Source organism: Sparus aurata, chromosome 18 (assembly GCF_900880675.1).
Source record: "Sparus aurata chromosome 18, fSpaAur1.1, whole genome shotgun sequence".
NCBI lineage: Eukaryota > Metazoa > Chordata > Actinopteri > Spariformes > Sparidae > Sparus > Sparus aurata.
The window spans coordinates 31,119,887-31,142,720 of NC_044204.1; the positions used below are offsets into that span (position 1 = coordinate 31,119,887).

The 22,834-nt window shown below is 41.6% G+C and overlaps 1 protein-coding gene across 3 annotated transcripts in view; it reads right to left on the reverse strand.

Annotated features, from left to right (window-relative positions):
- diaph2 (diaphanous-related formin 2) overlaps nt 1-22,834 on the reverse strand; it is a 395,371-nt gene that overhangs the window by 165,289 nt on the left and 207,248 nt on the right. For all 3 annotated transcript variants that reach the window (XM_030396391.1, XM_030396392.1, XM_030396393.1), the window contains 2 exons: nt 11,475-11,576; nt 7,754-7,848 (listed from right to left, as the gene is read on the reverse strand). In XM_030396391.1, coding sequence (XP_030252251.1) covers nt 7,754-7,848; nt 11,475-11,576 — 197 coding nt within the window. The remainder of the gene's footprint in view (nt 1-7,753; nt 7,849-11,474; nt 11,577-22,834) is intronic.

Sequence of the window (22,834 nt, forward strand, 5' to 3'; positions counted from 1 at the left end):
TAGTAGGTTAGGTGAAGTGGAAAACCTTGCTCCCAAAAAACTTAACAAAAGAGGATCCTGACAAGCCCGAAGGCATGGGCTGGATGTGGGTAATTTTATACCAAGATATGTACCGGCGCAGCAGATGTCTGAATATGAGGAACTGTGCTGCGTATATCTTGATGTAAGTTTTAAACTTCGGTGCACAGCTGAAGTTTTCCGACACTAAAAACAGCCCTCTGCGTTCACACATTAGCTCTGATCCACTGAGGTCAACACCGTGATGAGCTCTGATGTGACATGGTTAAATTAGAAATGGGCCATAATTGGACATCGCGGGGACTCTGCGACGGCTAAACTGCTGCATGAGGAACCGAGGCCTGCTCGATGGAGGTAGAAAAGCTGATTAGACCTTAAAAAGCTAATATTTGCCTCGAGGGGACATTACAAGAGGGAGATGCACGTATTGTAGGAAATTTAAGAATTTTATAAACTGTAATCACGAAGAACAATTCCCCAAGATGTGCCAATTAGGCAACAAGGGAACACAAGGTAGTCCAGCAGAATTGCTGTCCAATAAAAATACGAATAAAGTGGTAAGACAAAAGAAGACGCTTGGAGAGCTTGGAGACCACACTTGCTGAGCATTAATCTAAATTCCTGGAAACCAATACCACTTAATCCCTCCGACTGTAAGTAAGAAATCTTCCTAACGATGCATTTGGACACAGTTCCTCCAGGAGATTGCAAAGCATGTGTAATACAACAACAACACTGTCAGCCACTTAAACTTATTTAACAATTTTCCAGGGACTACTGCCACAATGAAGTGCTTTTCTATATACGATGAGTAAGCTTAACATCAGCTTTTAGCCTCTTGAAAAGGATATGGCAACAAAATAAATACTGTTGATGTTTGACCAAGGTCTTTGGTATCACAGTTACAGAACTAATAGCCATTTTTATGACAAATCTCCTAAACAATTAGTGAAAAGAAATCACTCTGAGCACAGTGATGTTAAATTACGTATCACTACATGATAATCGACAAAATATTTCATATTATTGAAATTACTACTGCCAAATGTTCCTATTGATGATAGTTTAGCGCTTCTGTCGCTTTTAATAACCTTTTATCATCATTCTGTGCACGTACAATAAACTGTGTTTTTGCAGAAATGTGCAGATGAACTGAATGTGAAGCACTGACAAATACAAAACACGGACTCCGCTCTACATAACAAGAAACAAACCGCTGCGGGCTGCCTTTAGAAATCATATAAAATGAATGACACTGCAGTGATAAAAAATAAAAGTAATACGGTAATGAGTACATTTCATTACAATCATGCTTTCAGCCTATTACATCGTACTAACCTTACCAGTCAACTATTATGAGCAACCCTGTTAATGTGTATCAGTCGATTACACCATAAACTATGCAAGTTTACAAGTGCTTATTAATAATCTGACCATTGTTTGCCCTGTTTGTGTTCCATTGGCAGGAGCTGTGAGGGCATGGGACCAACTACCATTATTCTGCCAGTTAAGCCTTTCCCTTGGGGTAAAGAGGCTGTGAGGGACTTTTGGTGAAATTACAAACACCAAAGGAGAGCCAACTCAAGTCAACAACTGCAAGGTCACGGGCATAGCCACGTCATAATCTGAACAATGCGCGTGAGGTATAATACGTTCTTTGCAAAGGTGCTACTGAAAAGCTCCCCGGGGGGGTTGACATCCTAAGGTGCCAAACACGGAGCGACCGGGACCTTGCAGACCAGAGTGCACGTGCCTGACTGTTTCACTCACAAACAAGGTCTCCAGAACCTTCCCTCGCTGCTTCTGTTGCCAGCCAACAATAGTAATGGCTTGCTTTGACAAGCTGTCAGCCCTTTAAAAGCAGACCTTTGCCAAGCTGTTCTGGGCTCAATCTGTTTTCACCGAGCCGACGTTCATTATTGTCTTTCATTGTCCTCTTCATCTCATTGTTATACAAGGTATGATAGTGGGTTGGCTCCGATGTCTTTTTGAATTTGATGAAGCTGACCTGATATACAAAAGTGCCCTCTGTCCACCAGCACTATGAATATTGCAGACAAATGAGATGAAGACAGGGATAATGTATGCAAACATGTGCACGTGTGTGGTGTGTGTGTGTGTGTGTGTGTGTGTGTGTGTGTGTGTGGGGACATTAGACACATTTAGAGGTTGGATGATAAATGACAGGATTGTGCAGGGCGACTAGAAGACAGATGGGATAACTGACACCGCCGTTCCATTTGCATGTACTGTACGTATGTTTGTGTGCCGGGTATACAGAGATGGAAATAAGTGTGGAATTGCACGGATTCATATGAAGCCTGGATGAATGGTGAGGGCCTGAACTGTCTGCCGACATTCAGGGATGTGTACATCATCTCTGAGGCGTTGATGGGCCCTAATGCAGAATAAGGAGAGCCAATCAACTCCTATCTATCCACTCTGCCACGGTGACACATTGTAGGGGTACTTCAAGGCCAACGCTCTGCCACATTCTGCTGACAAATCATTACATTAGACATGTCGACGGAGAAAGAAGATAATAAGATTGAGTTACAGAGTTTTAGATGCATTATGAACACCTCTTGCTTCCTTGATTCCTTCTATTTCCACGATTCCCTCCATTTATCAATCGCCCGCTTGCCTGTCACTCGCCTTTGCAAAAATAATGCCCAGGCGCGATTTTAAATTGAGCTGGTCTTCGTGGTGTTTTATTTTCTCCTTGTATCAAGTGCTACAAGACCGGTTAAAATTGAGTCATTGTTTATCTGAGCTCATGAATACCAGGGAGCTTTGTGGAAGTGCCAGGTACAGTACAGTATATCACTTTTCTCAAGGTTGAAGTGTGCATTAAAGCCTAACAATTTGTTAAATTGATAAAAATGCTAAGTGACAGACAGAGGCAGGCTGTTTGAAAAACAAACAAGCGAGCTTTGAGATCCCACCTGAATTTTCAAAATCCAAAATGCAAGTAACAGAAAGAGAGGGGACCAACACAGGGTTAATATAAAAACGTGAAAGAACCTACAAACTAAAACAGGAAATAACCGGAATATAAACTCAAACTGTGGCAATATGTCTTCAATCAGAAACTACTTAGCGTCTCCATCAATATCAAATTTGCCATGTTCCACTTACAAGCTATTATTGCTCAGCAAAGCCTATTTTACATGTTTTAATTATTAATCGCCAAAACAACAGGTGGCACCGAGCTATCAAAACTGTGGAGAGTAACTAACAGCTAGAAATGCATCACAGGCAGTAGCGGTTTCATCTTCCATACACTCTTTAACCGAATACATTTCTTTCATACTGTCTTTTCTTTCCCTTCACTATTGCAGCTCTATGATAAACACTATTTACTTTAATTTTAGATGCAATCACCCACTCATTTAAGCATTAGCAAGATGGTCGCTTTGCATTTCCTTTATCGTTGCCCGAGCCATGCAGACACATCTTCCTACTCTGTATGTGTGTGCAGTTGTCCATGTGGATAAATGGTGATTGGCATGTGGCTGAAAGTGGGTGGTGTAGAGTGATTAATCAGCATAATGAGTGTAGATGAGCACTGTGCAGATGGAGCCCACACTCAGGACTGTGTCACCCAGCAGGAAGTCTCTCTGCTCCCCTCCAGTGCTTCTGTATGGCTCTCGCTGTGTTTCTCGGCCATGTGTCACTCGCTTCCTTGTTTAATTTGTGAGCTCGGTTCTGCATGATTTTGTTCTATGATCGTCTGACTCTCATTTCGCCGGGAAGACTCGCTAAGTATACAACTTTCATACAAATAAAAAAAAAGACCCTAGTGTTGGTTTTACTTTTCTTACCAAATGGTGACTCGCAATGTTGTGTATATTCATAAAACAAGAATTTGTTTTATGCCGTTGTGAAAACCAAAGAGGCAAACCGCTCTGTCCGTCAAACACCAGGGCTGAGTTTATCGCTTTTTTTTTTCTTCTCGAGAGGCGAATGTCATCCTAGCAACTGTGTGGCGTGGAAAGTCTGATTACACATCACCTCCTTTGAAAGATTTCATAGAAAGAAAGAATAATGAACACGGAAACTAGTTCCTTGACTGATACTGCTGAGAAAGAGGCAGAAAAAAAAAAGAAAAAAAGAACCGTATTCATGATAAAATGAGAGCAAATTCAGTAATATAGACGAGCTGGCATATTTTCAACTTGGCAGGACCTCCTTATCCCAGCACAACATGTTTTAACACTACACAACAATTAGCATAATGGTACATTACATGTTCTGTCTACGGGTTCAAACTAATCAGAGACAGAATTCAACGTAAAGCGTTTGAGAGTCTTACAATAGAACAACTTCCAATTAAATCATGTTTTTGGTTGTTTAAAGTAATTAAATCTTTAGTGCCTGCTTGTCTGTGTCTGTTTTATTGTTCGTTTTAGTCTTTTTGAGAGGGCTGTATCGTGTATTGCATTCCTCAAAAACTTAACCAGGGAGGAGGACTGCCACAGCTAGTAGTCCAACATACATTACATCAGCTGCATTTTCATTAGATGTAACAATTCCTACATGTATTATCCGTGTCAAATAATCGGATAAATAAAATAAAAACAAAAAGATGTGGTGTACATCAATAAGGTTTTGCTGCAGCGAGTCCCAGACAGATTTAAAATACTTAACCTTACACGGATGCTGACATCAGGATGAGGCATAAATCAATGTTATTACCTGATTATGGGCAAATTCAAAAGATGAGAGTACGCCGTGCATTGCAACCCAGACGTTTCTGAGAAGCTTTGAATATGAATCTGTTTATCTCTTGATCTAAAGCCGTCAGTGATTATAAAGACATTATAAACTTGTGATGATTAGAGCTATACATGAAGAAAGAAATGATGCTGACTTTAAGAGCTTCAAACAGCGATGCAAATGAGTATTACTTTCACTAATACAATACTAATACGGGAGGTAAATTGACAACACTGGAGGAAAATACTACACACAGGGAAAGAAACATGGTGTCACGGCACACTGCGAGTGAATAAATATTTTTCCTCGAGAGTTGTCCTAATTGTCCAGTCCAGGCTATACTCTGTCTTTTGCATCGTTATCTAACCAGCAGTGACACACTTGCCAGATGTGGGCACCGTCTGCGCAGATAAGTTAACTCAGTCGGTCCCCTCGCCTCCCCCTGGATTTTGTGACATTAGCTCAGCTCCCAGATGCTTATGCTGACTCACACACTTGCTCTCATGAGCCTCGTTGAGCCTCCTTTTTTTTTCTTCTCCAGGCTCTTTGTCTTGCTACACATTTGTTACAAAGGGGAAAGGGAAGTGTCAAGTGAGACGACAGAAACACCCACAAAGAGGTGCTCGTCTGTGGAAACAAAACCTATATTTGTGTCACTTTACCACGTCTGACATCCCTGAAAACACAGATTTACATGCATTTGTTTTAAAGGGGACCAATTAAGCTTGTTCTGCATCTTGAGCTGCACTTTTCTTGTTGTATGAGTAACTAACTGCTGTTAATTGTAGCTGCCGTTACCTAGTTACCTCACTTAGCCGTGCAGCTAGCGATTCTATTCGGCTGACTCTGCTCGCACTAGGAGCTCAGAGCACCGGGGGAATGTTTGCAGAGGAGTTTTGGACCACCGGGTTGAGATGGCTATCAGGCCAAGCGGGGGAGCGTCAGCGAATAGGACTTCTAACTGCACAGCTAACTAAGCTTACAGCAGCTAATGTAACAGTTACCAACAGTTAGCAATTACTTTATTACTTATCCATCAGGAAACCACCCTAGGGCATCAGCAGATTAGCCACAGGGTATCAGAGGGTAAACCACATAATATTTTCTCCATTAAAATATGACGTAGATCAGAGATCTGGTCATACGATGGTAAATCCCTGTAGTAAATCCCCACAGTATGAATAAAAACCCAACTTGGCGTTGGTAGCTTGTCAAGGTCAGTGTAATGGTCGCTCTTGTATGTGGTGCATATAGTGGTTATTTTCCATGGAACCCTATTGGAATATAACAACCAGTCCAACCATTTGCCTGGTGCTGTGTGCTATCAGGCCCTGGTGGTGGGGGGCGTTGGGGACACAGCTGCCCTGCTGGCAGCTACAGAAAGGTAGCAGGTTGGAAAAGGTCAACACCTTAACTTCCTTTCTCCTTCACAAAGCGGAGGGGGATCTGCCATCTTATGACGTACACTCTGTACTTTCTGCAGGATTGCCAGCCAATTAAAGGTTATCAGAGCTCAAAATAATGGTCCTGCAGGGTGGCACTCTAGATAGGCCCCATCTAAATATATATTGCCTCACCCCCTTTTACTAGTGTCTTGGATCCGAGCAGCGGGGAGGAAGCGGACGAGCTCCTGTGCAAGTGTCTGTTGATAAGCCATGAGGGTAAAGGACATACAATAAATCAGCAGGAAGGCAATGTGTTTTTTTCCCCAAGGCAGGAAAGACTTCGGGACTTAAACATACCATGAGGAATGTTGAACTGGTTATGAAGCAGTCTCAATTTAAAACTGATGCTTCTTTATGATCTACAAAAGCAACCAAGACCAAAAGAAAGAAGCTGGCTGATTCTATAGTTATCTTAATGCCTAACACTGAGTCAACTTCCTGGTTAAAACAGATTCAATCATTTATGGCATGTAGACTGGAAGAGCCTGACTTACATTTTGTATACATGTATATTTTGTTCATGAAATACATTGCGAGATGTGGTTTAATATCAAAATATGAATTTAAGCTGGTATAGGATTACAGCAGGCTCATAGCGTAACATTTGTGTGATGATAAACTACATCCTGTCTATTCATCCTGCAAAAAAAAAGGGTTAGTATTTACCATAAGTGGCATCTTACTTGCACTCGCTTTCAAAATAAATACATGTGCTAGCCAGATCAAGACCTTTATGGCACAAGGCGGTAGTCCTCTTGGCGCTTTTGTCCACCGGTGCCTTCCAAATCAACACAAAGTAAAAGTTCTTTGTAGTTGTTTTCAGCTTGAAAGCTGCACTTGAATGATGCCCACAACTGGATGGAAGCAAATAAATAAAATAAATAAGAATCTTGCACACAACACAGTGTATCACTGCCAAGATTATACTGAAATGACATCTTGTATTTGTTTTTCACTCCTGGGGTTTACCCCTCCTACTTCTGAAATAAAACAGAGACAAAAAAAAAACAACAGGACTGTTTTAGTGCTGAACACAAGGACAGTGCAAGACATATTAGTGCAACGGAGGCTCAGGCTGCCCAGCCATGCATTGTCACCTCAGCTGCACCCGCCCAGCTTTCAATTAATGCTTTCTGAGACAGAGAAAAAAAAACCAAATAAAATAGCAGCAAAAACAAGTAGCCTTTAGGAAGCTCATCAATTATTGTTTAAGACAAAGGAAAGAGGAAAGGAGGGTGGAGTTGGAGAGACTTTGCCAAGCCTTGTCCTTCATCATCCATTATTGGAAGATGAATGGAGGGTCTCTACGGTCCACATGAGAATGAGGATTCTGATTTGTGCCAAAAACAGACCATTCCAGGTTTAAAATGGGGTCGCCAAGCTACCCACCAGACACTGAAATATAAAAATAATTTTTTTCACGTGAGCGTGTAGAGAAGGTCTCTGTCACTCACACACACACCATGCTGAGCACATTTTTCAGAGGGTAAAAATAAGTGCATGTGTGTGTGTGTGTGTGTGTGTGTGTGTGAGTAAAAGAACTAACACACCACGCTGAACATCAGTCTTACCTGGATGAGTGATTCGCTCAGTCTTTCCTCGTCTACCTCCAGCACAATGTCCCGGATCTCTTCATAAGGCAGGCGGAACGAGCCCAGGAAAATTGCTGTTGTGATGAAGAGAGAAAAGAGTCATTTCCCCCTTTTTTTTTTTTTTTTTTTTTTTTTATTAGACCGCGGGGTTCAAAGAGACATTTCAGCACTCATCGCTCCTCAGACAAAATGACCACAGACTTAACCTGACACTTGGCAAAACTAATACACTTTCTGCCCCTCAACAGGATAGTCTGAGTGACCCTAACAACAATTGGGTTGGGAAATCATCAAGATTTACCAGTGGTGCAAAAATAATACCATTGTTATTATTATTATTATTATTATTATTATTATTATTTTCATCAATTAATAGTTGTTCTTTTAACAGGAAGTCATGTTGACATCTGGTGAAGCTCCACAGTTTTGTTTGGGTGGATACAAAGAAGAACACTGGATACGCCTCAGGGGACATCCTAGTGGGTGTTTCACTCTCCAGGTGGGCTGCCCACAGTGGAAATTGGAGCTGATGGTGTATCCAGGTGGAAGTCACAGGTGGAGGTTTGGTAATGAGTTGGAGGAGAGTTGCTCAACAGCTGCTGTACTGCTGCAGCAGAGGGACCTGATGTCTGTATTTGATGTGCAACAAACGGAGAGGTAGCATCCTTGAGTTCTTCCTTTTACAGTCTATTTATTACACAGAGTTTTATTTTCTTTTGCTGCTTAGTCCCGACAAATCATGACCATAACCTGTCGTGCTTCACTGTGTCAAGACCCTGGTGACTCAGAACTGCAGAGCTGAAGAGAAAGTTTTTCTGTCCAGGCAACATTCCATCATTAATCGATGATTTTTTCCACATTAGGATGACATTCTTTAGATTGTGGTGAAAAAATACATTTAACAGTTGATACTGTACACACAGGCTGTGAGGCACAGCGAAGTTCCCCAAATTTAGCAGCTCTGACATGTTTGCCAAAGCTGAGGATGAGCCGGTTACCTACGATATTTGTTTAAAAACAGTTTAGTAAGTAACTCAGTAAGAGTTTACCTGTATGTATGCACTAAGTTATTACAAGTTTATAAAGACCAGATATGAAGAATTGTTAACATCAGTGGTAACTTAACAATAAATAATTGCTTAATAAATGCTTTATAAAGCATTGCATCGTTTGTCAACAGTGACATAACTATCAAAAATGTGTAATTGACTATAAATTTACCATCTAAATAACAATGGTTATTATAAACTGTTACCAAAGAAACGTATTTAATATTTGCACCGACATTGTAGATCTGCCAGAACTTAAGTTTGCTTCGATAAAATTCTTAGATTACGTTCTTCAATAACCGCAATTTAATAAAATTAACAATACTAAACACACACTAGCATGAAAAAAGTATTTGTGTTTATTTGTTTTACTTTTCTTCTTGGTTTATACTCGCTCATTCTTTTTCAGCTTTAATCATCTTGAAACTTTCTGATGAAGTTTTCTATCACAGTGCTGGTTCAGCTTCTTATGAATGTCCCTTTTTTATGAAGTTGTCAAACATTTAAAGCCTACAGCATGTCAAAATGATTGATTATTAAAGATCGCAGAAAGAGAAAAAAAATGCCTCGTGCCTAAACAATACAGTGTAAAACAATGAAAAATGTCCAATCTGGCTTCAGCTCCTGTCGCAGCACCAACACTTCTCAAACCTAGAACTGAATGCTGATTGTTGATGAATTGAATGCATTTTTTCTCTTTTATGATTGTCAATGTCTGAAATACAACAGGCCACTCTGATTTAATCGTGCTGTGCTCAGTTCTATGCTCCTCTGTATAGTGGATTAACAAAACGTGTCCCTGTCTCTCAGCTGCGTTGTACACTACATTATTTCTGTTCGTTTCATTTGATTCAAGTCTACTTGCACCTCAGGTTCCCTTCAAAACGCAACTTGATAGTTTTTCTTTTTATTCACAGCGAAAAGTAGTCTTCGCTCTTATCTCGTTTCAACAACAGCACTTCTCTTTATTCAGGGCTAAGCAACGAGTCAAGAAAGTTTTAGTTTTTTTAGACAGACAAAAAGGGCACAATTTATCAGACATTTCAGTGGTATGCATAATCGTTATACTAAAATACATAAAGTGGCACTGGCATCACAATCATTCATGTTGTCCCACTACCCACCCCAGTCACTGAACCTTCAATACGAAGGCACATCAAAATTGAAAAGGGAGCTTAGAGGTTTCCGCAGCAGGCAGTGAATGTGATCTATGATGCTGGAGTGCACGTGTCAAGGCGACTCGGGGGAGCCGTGTGGCTGTGTGGGACGGTGCCTCCCACCAATTGCCATTCTGGAGGTGAGATTTTCTACACTCATCGCTGCTTCCTGCAAATTCAAAGCCCATCTGCTGAGGGCTGAAATCAAAGATGGCGCTGACACCAATCAACATTGTCACAGCCCATAAACAAGTGCAACGACATGCCCACACTGGCACGTACTCAATTGCGGGCACACACAAACACAAACACACACACATAGGAAGACACACACGCGCAGACACTTCTGTCTGTCATCCTTATGTTCTTGCCACATGCCCCCTTCCTGACATCAGACCTTGATAATTTTGCGTGATGAACTCATTCATCTGTTCTCTGTTCATGGAAGATGTAAGGATACGAGGCCGGAATGCACCAGTGCAAGAAATCCCCAGCACCCGGGAAGAGAACTGGTTGAGTGCAGCTGTTAATGTAGCTGTGATGTACGCGCATCCTTCAGCTTATTTTTGACATTCTCATCCAGAACTTACAAGAATTTAGCAACCGGAAAAACATACTTATCCCGGTCTACAGTATGTCACTGCTTACCCCCTTCCTACATGTTCTTTAAGGAAGAAAGGTAAAAGAAACATGGCGTAAGGGTTTGCATGTAATATTAGCATTTTACATGCATATTTCATGAGATGTTGTCATCTACAATACATTGTATCTCTGAGGGAAGGTATATCAAGGGTACAGATGAAATCCCAAAGATGTAGGAAAAAAAAAAAAAAAAAAAAAAAAAGATATCGCTCTACCCACCAAGCAGCACAAGATTTCCAGCAGTCACTCAGTTTATGTGTAACAAATTCACAAACGCATTTTTTTGGATTCGAGATCAAGGAGGTTCATATGGAAGAGAGAGAATGGGGGTTGAGCTGTTAGTGAAATTCTAAGCCAGAGGTTTTTGGAGATCATTTAAATCTAACCTGAAGGCTCCCCAACCCCCCCCCCCCCAAAAAAAGACGAAAGCTCGGAGGGCGAGGAAAATTGTCCACACTAGCATCATCTGAGCATTTAGTCCAGCTACGCTCATGGGGATTTGAAACACCTACATGTAGCTCTAGCCCTCGGTTCTGATAGGAATTTACTTTACACATGAACACAGACAGGGAGCTTGGATGCAATCTATATGCACTTGTGGTGACTGCAAACAACGGCTGAGGAAACATTCCCCCAAAGGCCCGGTACAATAAAACACTATCACTGTTGGGGGCTTTCTACTGTTTGTTTCCCGCTTTGTTAAGCTGTTTGTGGAATGTGAAAAAAAAAAACTGGAATGTCATAGAAAATGTGGTCACGGTTAAAAATGATATAGTACTATGTGAACTAATGGTGTTCAACATGAGGATATTGGCTGTAAAATACAATACAAATATAACTGTGGAAACTTACAGAGATTCTGCGCTGTTTTGGAGTCCAGGATGCGAAGCTCTTTCGCCTTTTTCTTGAATTGTTGCATTCTGTCGTCAGTCTCGTCTTTCACGTCTTTTCTAACTGCAGGAACAAAAGGAAACAAACAATATTTTCAGAATAACTGTGTTGACATTTGAAAGATGATATGCAGTGCAACGGAACTGTAAAGCATTCCATTTCATCGCAATGTGGCACCGACTGTTATCAACACTGCATGAAAACACGAATTAAATGATTTTCAAAGATATGTTTTTGTCCTTTCCAACAAAAAAATGAAATAAATAATTTACATACATTAAAATGCAAGTACTTTTATGCATATTAAAACCTAAGCTGACAGGCTAAGATGGGTAAGACGGCAACAGATGGTATAATCCAATTAAGAAACATAGTTTCCATACCGGAAACTTTTCTCTTATTAAAAGGCAAAAAAAACAAACTAACTATTTGAGCTCCCACTGCAGAAATACTTGGTACGCTACTTAACTGTCTAATTTAATGATGTGTCCTACGTTCAGCACAGTAACTTGAAATAATACAACTGATTTTATGTATCACTGTGTAAAACGGACAGCCACCATTTGTCTTAAGCAAGGTGTTAATGAACCGTAATTGTCACAAGCATCTCCTTGCTAAGATAAGCTAAACGGTAACAATACAGCTTGCTTTCACAGAACATGTGCTGCACATGTGGTGTGACACTAGCTTTTTTGAAAGGCTCATGTGATTGATGACAGCCCCCCCCCCTTCTACATCACGCTGGAACTACATAATGTGCAATATCATGAGCTGTGGCATCGGAGCACAGTCCTGCGGATGACTTCCCGCCCTTCATTTGTTTGCGTGTGCCAACATTTCTGTCACTGTGACAGTGGGAAGATGGTTGATAAGCACAGCTTCTTCCCTCAGGCCCTGTCTGTCAACTTGCTGGAGCCAGGGAGATAATTGTGTTACCCCCCACAATCCCAGAAAATGGCATTAAGTCTCTGTTACACGACTGAACACAAAAGCCAAATTGGTCCAAGAATGACAAGACCTTTGTTTTCATAATGGAGACATTACCGAGTCTCTCTGGGGGAAACGCCACATGTCAGCATGTATTACTCTTCACTTACACTTCAATAACATCAAGCACTAGGTGTCCATGCACTGAACAAAAGGTCAATATTTTAAACTGGAGTTACATTACTGTGGAGGAGGGGGAAGAGTATTTACACAATGAGAAAGCAGCAAGATTCCTTAGACCCTTCCCTTTTCTCCCGATGGCTTCTGGGAGAAGCAGCATACTCTGTTGCTAATCATCACGACTCCTCTGTTGAAGCCCAAGGTGGGAGTCTCCCAGGAAATCTAGAACAAACAATCTGCTCCCTCAGCGCTGGCTTGCATATTTGAAGAAACTATCAAAGAGGGAACATCTCCTGGGCAGCCAGAAGAAGGAACGCTGAAGGCACCTGCCTAACTCCAGTGCTTGCTGTCAACACATGACATTGGGGATGTAGTTGTTTACTATATTAAATAGCGCTAAAAAGGATCTAAGCGAGTGCCAATGCTACGTAGAGTATTATGGTTTGATTTTCTGTCAACATCAGAGGATGTTCCACAGAGGCTGACAAGACTATGCACTCTAACTTTATGTCTAATGGGCACAATAGGCTGCATCACCTTCATACTCAGTGGACCACAGATGCACTTCAGCCTTCAGCCACTTCAGTGGCTTGAACTTTTCTTTTTTTGTATACAGAGGCAACACGCTGAGAGGCAGGACTTTAGATGTTACAAATGGATTAACTTTAAGGATGTTTCGGAAAATGTATCTGAAGCAGAGGTATTTTAGCAGGACACAACCCGGCCAAGAAAGTCTTCCTTAGGAACAGGCACATTCAAAAAGGAAATATTTGGCAGGTGACTGGAAGAAACCGGCTGTCTATCTGTCTATTACAGGCTAACGTTAACCAATCAGATCAACAGTAGGAGGAGACTACCACCAGCGGAGGGCCGTTGGAAAATCAAACTCTTGCCGTAGCCTGTCCAGAGAAGAAAAAACATATTTACCGTCAAGAAAAGCCATCAGTTCTTTTCTCCATTAAAAAAAATACAAATACTTCTCAGTTTCGCTATAACTGCTGCACGTGCATGATAACAACAACCATTGTTATTTTCAAAGGACAGATACTTAATCTCAGCTGAAAGGATGCTGAAGAATCACAGGACGCTTACTGGTTTGAACAACTTCTTGCTCAGACACAAGCACATAGTTCGAAACCTGGCAAGATGGCAGATTCAGAAGATCAGATGATGATGGGTTTGCACGTATCCAGCTACCTCACAAGACAAGCAAACCCCCGCATGCATGATTTCTCTTGCCACTTCCATGGTTTTTGTTCAATCTTTGACAGGATTATGACTTACAAGCAGTCATTACTATTCCAATAAATTCATTATTGGACCAATACCTATTTTTGCATTGATCTACTATAGCCGAGGCAATACAATACAACAATACATCTGTTTTGACATGACCAAGACCAAGTCAAGGTTCAGTTACACTGGCCTTTACCCTGTCAAGATAACCTCGAGGTTTATTTGGCAGCTCGGGAGATGAAACAAGTGAAAAATTGAACTCAACACAGGTCCTCAACTGCTTATTGTAAAGTCAATGAATGTGTCTGTTTTCAAATGAAACAAATATGAATCCAATTTCCCAGGTTAGGCTTATTCTAAGCCTTGTGGTTTTTCAAGACTGAAAAATACACGTTTGTTTTGTTTTTTTCTTCACATTCTATGTCAGCTATTTTCCATCACGGTTTCTTCAAACCCACCAAATAAGACAGACAGAATAAATATGAATTACTTCATAAAAAAGTCCAATGAGCACAACATCAATGCTACAATATCCTGACTCACATACATACACTGAGTTGGGAACCAGTGAAGCCCAAGAAATCATGCTGGATTTCCTCATGTGCAGCCTTGAACAAAGAAACTGGAGAACCAGCAAAAATAAAACATGAGGAAACAATGATCTCCCTTAGAGAATAGCCCACAGACAGAGGGCAAATTAAAGTGAGAGGGGGGAAATTTGGGTGAATTTTAGTGCTGAACTGTTCTCTTAAACCTCCTTTATTTTCTCTTACGCCACTTCAATGCCTCACCTAGGGTACCTTACACTCTCAGCAGGGTGCTCTCGGCCCATTCGTCAGGGCCTCTGCCGTCTTCGCCCTTACTCCCACGGCCCCATGCTATCTTGAATTAAACAGAAAAACAGTGCCTTTAATAATCTGTGGCACAGGCACATTCCTTTATGATACCATCCTATACAGTTCAGAGCTCCCCCGCTGGGCACTCAGTAGTGGCATCAGTTGGCTGATTCCTGCTACAGTATTTGCTGCCTGACTCAATTATGCCACATGTCACGTTTCCTCCAAGCACTGCATGTGGACTGATAGGCCCTGGAGGGCTTGCGCACATCTAAGCTGACACACTAGTAGCAGTACCAGGTGTGTGGACTAATGGCAGCATATTTCAACCAGATGGTTGTCCACAGCAGTAAAGGAAGTTTTAGAAATGTTTTCAAAACACAAATGTTGTCAGGTAACTGAAAAGCCCGTCCTCCGCTTGGCATCGTAGTTTGGTCGAGTTAAACTAGTTTTTGTGACATTGGGAATGTGCGTCCATCTCACTGTTTTTCTGCCAAGAAGGCTTAACCTGTCCAACAGTTTCTGTCTGTAACAGCTGATCCAATTCTATGCCAAAATTTAAACGTGTTTTTCTAGTTGCCCAGGGGCTAATATGTAATGCTCTGACAACAATGCCATTCCTCCTGCACAGATTTATATTTGTTAATCAAAGCTCTCAAGCAATTTCTCAGTAACAAGCCATTTGTGATGGGTTTTTTGGGGGGGATTTTTTTGGCAGCTTGCTGGTTTCCTGGTTGCCATTGTGTGCAATGGCGACGTCACAGAGAGACATGTTATTGCTAATATTATTGTCTGCAGTGAAGTCATTTATTGATTGATGTTTGGATGAAGGGGTGAGAGGAGTGTGTTTTTTATCCTGGAAAAACTTTAAAGACAGGACAAAATCTGTTGAAATATGAACCGCTCTTTGTTCTCTCAACCCACTGTATTATGTAGTGCTAAACTTCTTGGGCCAGATGGTCTTCTCAGGGAAATAATAGGGTCAAATGCTTTGACTTGATATTGACCATGCAACTTTAAGAACAGAAATGTACCAATGAATTATAAATAGTTAGTATTTTGCACTGTTTTGTTGTAATATTTAACTTACTGGGGTGAGGAGCATTGAGAAGCATGTCAAGGAGGAAGTGTTTCAAAATCATGTTTTAATAAAACACATGAAGGATTCACTGGAGCCAACAGAGAAGTCTCTGGTGAGTATATCTGTTACACATTCCATTAACTGAGGGGGTGTTAGAGCTTGCTTCATGCCAAAAGGAGTCACCAAATTGATAGAGGTTCCATTGAAAAAATACATGAATGTCTGAGAGAGAACAGATTTGGCTTATTAGAGATGACTTGGCATCCATGTTAAGCCTTCTCTGTGGGCCTTGGACTGAGGTATACCCTTGGGAAGCTCTGTGATAACAAGAGTTCTCCAACACTTGGACATCGAGTCTGTTTACTGGCCCAGAATCACTCTCCTGGTTGCCTTCCATGTGATATCTCCCTCAAGACGTCCATAAAACCCAGGGCATTACGAAGCTAAACACTACCACATGTTCACTTCCGGACACAGACCAATCCGGCTGAGTCCCGCCACCAGGCTTCACACAGTAAAATGAGCAGGCCTTGAAAAGAAATAAAAGAAACTGCAGATGACAGGTCTTCAACAAACATATTTACAGTAAAGGCAAAGGAACACAGAGTGGAACAGACAATGTAGTGTCTGGTCCTCTACGAGGCAATTTATTCTCTCAAATGTGCAATCTGCCTGAAAACATGTGCCCTGTCCTCCATCTCAGGGACTCATACTGAAGATTGAGCTGCTGGAGAGCTGCCAGACTGTCTAAAGGAGATGGATTCTGAGGAAGAGTCACCGGCCGTGCCACAGATCTACAGAAATACCAATTTTCACAAGAAAAAGTGGCTATATATATAAATAAATAGATGGGTTAGAGATATGGGGTTCTTCCATACATACTGTATGTGTTGGCTCGGCTTGACTCGGTTTGGGTTTTTTGCACTTCTATCACAACAGGGCTGCCTGTGTGAATGCGTGTATCTAACTGATGATGTGCTCGTCTTTATAGTTAAAGGTGCGGCTGTAAACCTCTTTTCACCTCCGTAGTATCGAAGCATAATCGCTAACAAAGCTCAGCTAATTCAGCTAATTCCCAATAAATTCCTCGCAATAAAAGTCCCCCATTATTTAGTTAGAGCAGTTACTTAAATAGATATCTGAACAGCTGAAAGCAACACGATGTAACAGTAAACTACAGCAGACGTCTGACAGCACAAACACGGACGCATGGAAACTAAACTTCAAACCACAGACACACAGTTGGAAATACAAATTACTGGGCCATGAACAGAGGCAGACTTTTAAAAACGCCCTTCTCTCAAGTAACCTGCTTAGAGGAGTGACACACACTTGTCTGAGGGAAAACCCTCCGTGATTCTGTGGCTTATAGTTAATATGCGTTTCCACATACACACATGCATATCCATACACGCACAATCACAGAGAAACAAAACAGATGCGAAAATGGACTCGAATGGGCGAATGAGCACAAGAAAATATCAAGGTATTCGGGGCAAAACATAGCGAACAAAGGTAATGCTGGATGTCTACTGGCGAGGTAGAGGCTTGTGGGAGGGCAAAGAAGTGGCTGGCCCAGCCATAGCTGGAATAATGAGTGAGACCTTCAAAAATAGAGAGCACGCTCAAGATCTGAACGTACCAATTGACCAGTGAAATCCAGCTGTGACCAATTTCTCCCATTGACGAAGGCTAAACAGAGGTCTCTTTCTCAACCCCGAAGCCAATTTGCTGTGTGGATACACACCTCTCTATCCACTCCCCCTGCTTCTTGGATCTCAGAAGCATGCTCCCACTCGCAAAAAGGCAATCCCTCTCCCTTTGACTCAGAGAGATGAAATCATTCTCTTTACTTTCAGCTTGGCAAACCTGCATTGATTGTCTATACTACATCAGAATGCAAGTACCAGTATAAATGCAACATATGCAATGATGACTACGAGAGCCTCATAAGAATACTTCGTATCCGAGCGGATATACATTTTCTATTTTGTTTCCTATACTAAATAAATGCACGCCTGTCAAATGATTAAGTGTCTCTCTTAGCAGCAAGAGCACATATTCAAGTTATTTGTGGATGAGTTTTTGTTCCCGTTCCCAGGCTTTAACCTTGACATAACAAGACTGTTGAAGCTGTTTTTTTTTTTTTAGAAATAGTCCTCAGCTCAAGGTGAACCATTACAGTGGAGCTGCAGTTTGGGGAGGTGGAGCTATCAACCATGCAATCATCATCACGCCTAATGATAACAGGGAGTGGGGGGAAGTGGCTGATAATGATAATGATGATGGAAACTGTGGATAGTGTGCGTGAGTGCGTGCACACTCATGCGTGTCGAAAAAACACACTTCCAAAATATATGTATCCACCCGTTCAACCAGGCATAACTAGTTTTTTTTTTGTTTTTTTTCTATCTGTCCTCCCGTTCTAAAACCATCTGGTTCCAGTTATTCAAGTTCTCAAAAATAAAAGGTGTGGGTTATGGGAGCAGGAGTCCCGCTGAGTGACACTCCGACCTGTGGCCAGTAATGTTTTCAGTATGCAGGGAGAGGCTCAGCCCACGGTGGAAGGTACACAGCTGGGCCTGGAGCAGGGCCCAGTGAGAAAAACGCCTCCTCTTCTAATTGAGACAACACAGATCTCCCTCAGTGACCCCGTTCCCTGTTACCATTCCAAGACGAGAGGAGAGCGACTCCGGCAAACGATTTGCGACAGATATGGTCAGTTTCCCCAAAAACTGGAGAATCACAGCAGTGATATAATGATTCTACATGATGTGTTTAACTTTAAGTGTATGGCTGTGATTAAGAGGGTCTTAAAACTATTAAAACTACATATAACTGTCGAGAATGCGGCGCTTCGGGAAATCTGCTCGCTGTCTAAATCGAACTTGAAGTGTCCACAGACTTTTTTTTTGTTTTTTTTTGGTAAATATGAGCATTTATATGATACTCTAAGGATTTATATCTATGAAGGGAGGAGCAAACGGCCAGCGGTGCCTCTCAGGTCATAAATTGGTTTTGATTCCAAAATGGACTGCAAAGTAAAAGAGAAAACATTACAATGCTGAGCAAATATAAAAAATAAAAAACTCCTCAAATCAATAACTCTGAGCATTGTCGATGACCTGAGGCTTTGTACTGCCTTTTAACAAGTATATATCTAATCTGCCCACATCTACACATGACTGTTGTTCTTTCTCTCAGAGGCAGGGAGTGTGGGAAGGCTCTGACTCTGCCTCTTAAATTGGTCATGGAGACATGCTCCTGGGGGCAGCGAATGGATTGAGCCTGACAGCCAATCAGTTCTAGGAAACCATTCTCTGGTGGTGCCAAGGCTGCTCGCTGTGACCCAATGCGCTTGAGCGCTGGTGGGAAGGCACTAGGCTGATGGTCCAAACGGCTGCCCCTGGCGTCTGTTAAGACCCCACCATGGCATCCAACCTTAAGCATTCAGTAGACAACGCCGGAGCCCGGCCCGTGTGACTACGAGGGGATGAAGAACAGAGATTTGAAGCTAAGGCTGTTCCTTGGACAGCTGACAGGATTACTGATGCCCCAGCAGTCTCTATTACCTCTCCCACCACCATACTAGACAGGACCAAGCCCAGTGAGGTACTCTGGAGTATACTGAAAGAGGCAAAAACAGTGTAGATTGTATGGTGCGCACCTGCACTTCTGGACACCATTAAAGGAGATGTTATGAAACACGTCTGCGCTCTCTCCTGTTGGGAGTTACATGAGAGAACTGATATCATCTTCGCCCCTGTACTATCAGAGGTAGATCGGTCCAGGACAGGTTTAGACCAGTTTAGGGATGGAAGACTGGAAGTAACAGGAATCAGCAGGCAGGCTCTGCACGACTTATAAATTAAAGAAGAAACATGTGGCACTGAGTGTATGGTACGAAGAATATGGTTTTACAAGCGGCGTAACAAGTCTTCTCACATCAGGGGTTTGTTTTGTTGTTACTTTCATTCTATTGTTTGTCTTTTACGTAAGGCTGGCAACAGAAAAAAAGAAAACAACAAATCTCTCCAGTGGAGAGATGGTATTGTTCTGCAAACAAGCCTCATGACAATGATCAATTCTTAAATTTCGATAGTTTTATGTTTTCTTTTGTTTTTTTGTTTGGTTTTGTTGTTAAAATAGGAGTATACTTGCTCTGAACGTCATTCACACAGTCTGCCGCAGAGAAAACGGCTTGGGTTTTGTCTGTGCAGTAACTGTCCTACTTTGGAGAGCGTTCGACAGGGTTTCATTTTGTACATTTGTCAGCTGACAGAGAATAATTTGCCCTCCCTCCATCTTTTATCAAAGCAGTTATCCCATCTCCCCTTTTTCTCCCTTTCATGGGTAGCCCCGCTCCCCTTGGTTGTGTTGTTTTTTTTTTTCACTACTTCAGGATGAAAATGGGACGCTAAATAAGCAAAAATCGGTTTTGTTTTGATTTTTTGTATTCTGTCTCTAGACATTTAATATCATAACTGTTTGTTCACTTTGTTTTTCACTGTATAAGCTGGTGTTTTTGTTACGGCCTTGTCGTCATGAATATACTTATTTTAAATCCCTGTATTGTCTGACTGTATGACTAACACTAATGATGAGCCCATAGTGACTGGCACCCCATTGTACAGCGAGAAAATAATACAGTAAAGACATTAAGAATATGCTTTATTATCAAGGTTATGCTTTCTACTCTTTGTAGCCACCATTACTTTTTTGAAAACTCAGACGTGCAGGTGTGTCTAAGCTGGCGGCTGAGGACAGTGGGGCATGAAAGGTTGTCAAAAAAGAAAAAAGACGAACATGTTTATGTTTTATTTTTAAGAAATGTGCTCAAGTATTATCTCTTCTTCTTGTGAAGGTTAACCGATAGGTTGATCCAATTTGTCAACTGAGGCGTGAAAGGACTTAAGAAATACTTCACATTTCTGCGCTGGAAAATGTCAAGGTTTGCTGAGAGACGAGGACAAGAGGAGGGGGAAATGACTTGTTCTCATTCTGGCAGCTTGACTCCACGCTTGTTAGCAGCAATAGGTTTATCCTTGGCAATCAACATGGGGACAGCTATTTACAGTAAATTTGAAGTCCCCACTCACATAAAAGACAGCCGGCGCTATGTATGCCCCTAAAATGCATGCACTGCCTATCCACACACGCGCAAATACACACCAACACTCATACATGAAATAAAAAGCGGGGATTGGTCCTGCGATGTGATTGAGGCTGTAACAGCCTCCATCATGTCACCTCCTGATGACTATTCTTCACACAACCGCAGAGAAGCATGTTCTGGTGACATGGAGGTGACAAGGCGGACATGCCCTGATTAAAGATGCACCATGCGACACCTGGGGATGGAGCTAAAAGCGAGGCGAGGAGAATATGTGCGTATAGAGAGGCACTCAGTCGTGAACTGCATTTAAATCCAAAAATCACAGTAGCTGTTGAGCTGCTCACCTGCCTCCATGTTTACAAGGGGCGTCTATCTCTCCTTCTTTCTTTTAATCTGCGTCACCCTTTATGTATACAGCCAAACAATTATTATATTGAGTCAATGTTATATTGTGTTCTGCTTTAACAGAGGAAAATTATTATTACAATTATTACATTAGGGATAGATTTTATACACCAATGGATGTTGATAAAATAATGGAGCGCTACCAAAAGTTCAGCCAGGAAGAGTATTCTTTAGCTTATTTACCATACCATCTTGTCATTCGCTCACCCCAGGCATTGTCTTTTTAAATAGTCAACTCGTGCTGCTGTTTCACACGACCCCTCCACCCTCGAATACCACGAGCTGTGGCAGCTACACCAGCTTCCATCATTCCATCAGCCTGTCTCTGTCTCAGCGGAGCCATCAGCCCAACATCACCACCACCGGTGTCTGGACTCCACGGGTGGATTTATCTTGTCTGAGTGCCAATGACTTTCTGTCAAGACTGTATTATCACATATCATCTGCTGTAATAAACATTGTCTATACTGCATTCACATGTCTCGCCTGATTAAAATGGCAGGTGTTGAGTACTGATGTGCCGTACGTGGGCGTAATATCCCTGTGGTCAGGAACAGTAAAGCAAAGGCATGAGAGCTGAAGACAAGGAGAGAGAAAGGAGAGAGAGGCTGGCAAAATATAACTAAAAAGAGATTGAAAAAGAGAAAACAGTTGTCTGCATCCCAACCTACTCACTCACAAACACTGTGGCCTTTAAGTGCATAGTAACCGCTTCCTATGAAATGACTACTTTCAGTGAAACCACTGGCGACTTATGGAGACATAGAAGACATAATTGTGGGGAGAAACACTACAAAAAGGGACTTTGATGAGGGAGAACATGATTGTAAGTATGAACACACATGAGAATTATAAAAATGGACACCCCTCATGTGCACTTAACATGTCTACTCTCTTTATATATATATATATATATATATATATATATATATATATATATTCTTTTTTTTTGTTTATTATTATTATTTATATATTTTTTTTATGACATGAAAGGCAGCTAACCTGTAATTATTTTGAATTTGGCACACTACAGTGCAGCTACATGCTGTACACTACAGGGTCCAAATCTTGATTAATTATCCTTTGTTTAGTCAGGGAGAATAAAAACCGGTTATTGAAGCTTAATGAGTGATAATGATGGACTTGCTTTTGTGCTGTAGGAGAACGCAGGAGGTCAGAGCCCTGCATGTAAAGCAGCCTTTTGTCTCTGGCACTCATGACTCCAGTGGCAGGACGGTAATTGGATTCTTGACTTGTGCTACAGTGGAATTAGGGGTATCCATGATGTTTGGGGCACAAACCATTTAAGTGCAAGCCACCTCTTAGTGGGCTGATTATGATGTGTTTATGAGTCCTGCTGCTGCCCTGCTGTCTGGATGACTTGGATGGGATACTGCATTAACCTGTTGGCAGTAAAAAGGATGCTGAGGCACTGAGTCAGTCACTTAGTGAAGTTTTCCTTGTAAAGTGTAGCCTGTGAGCGAGTGGATGGCTCCAATAAAAGCTCATACTGCTGACCCAGACTTTTTAGCTGTTACTA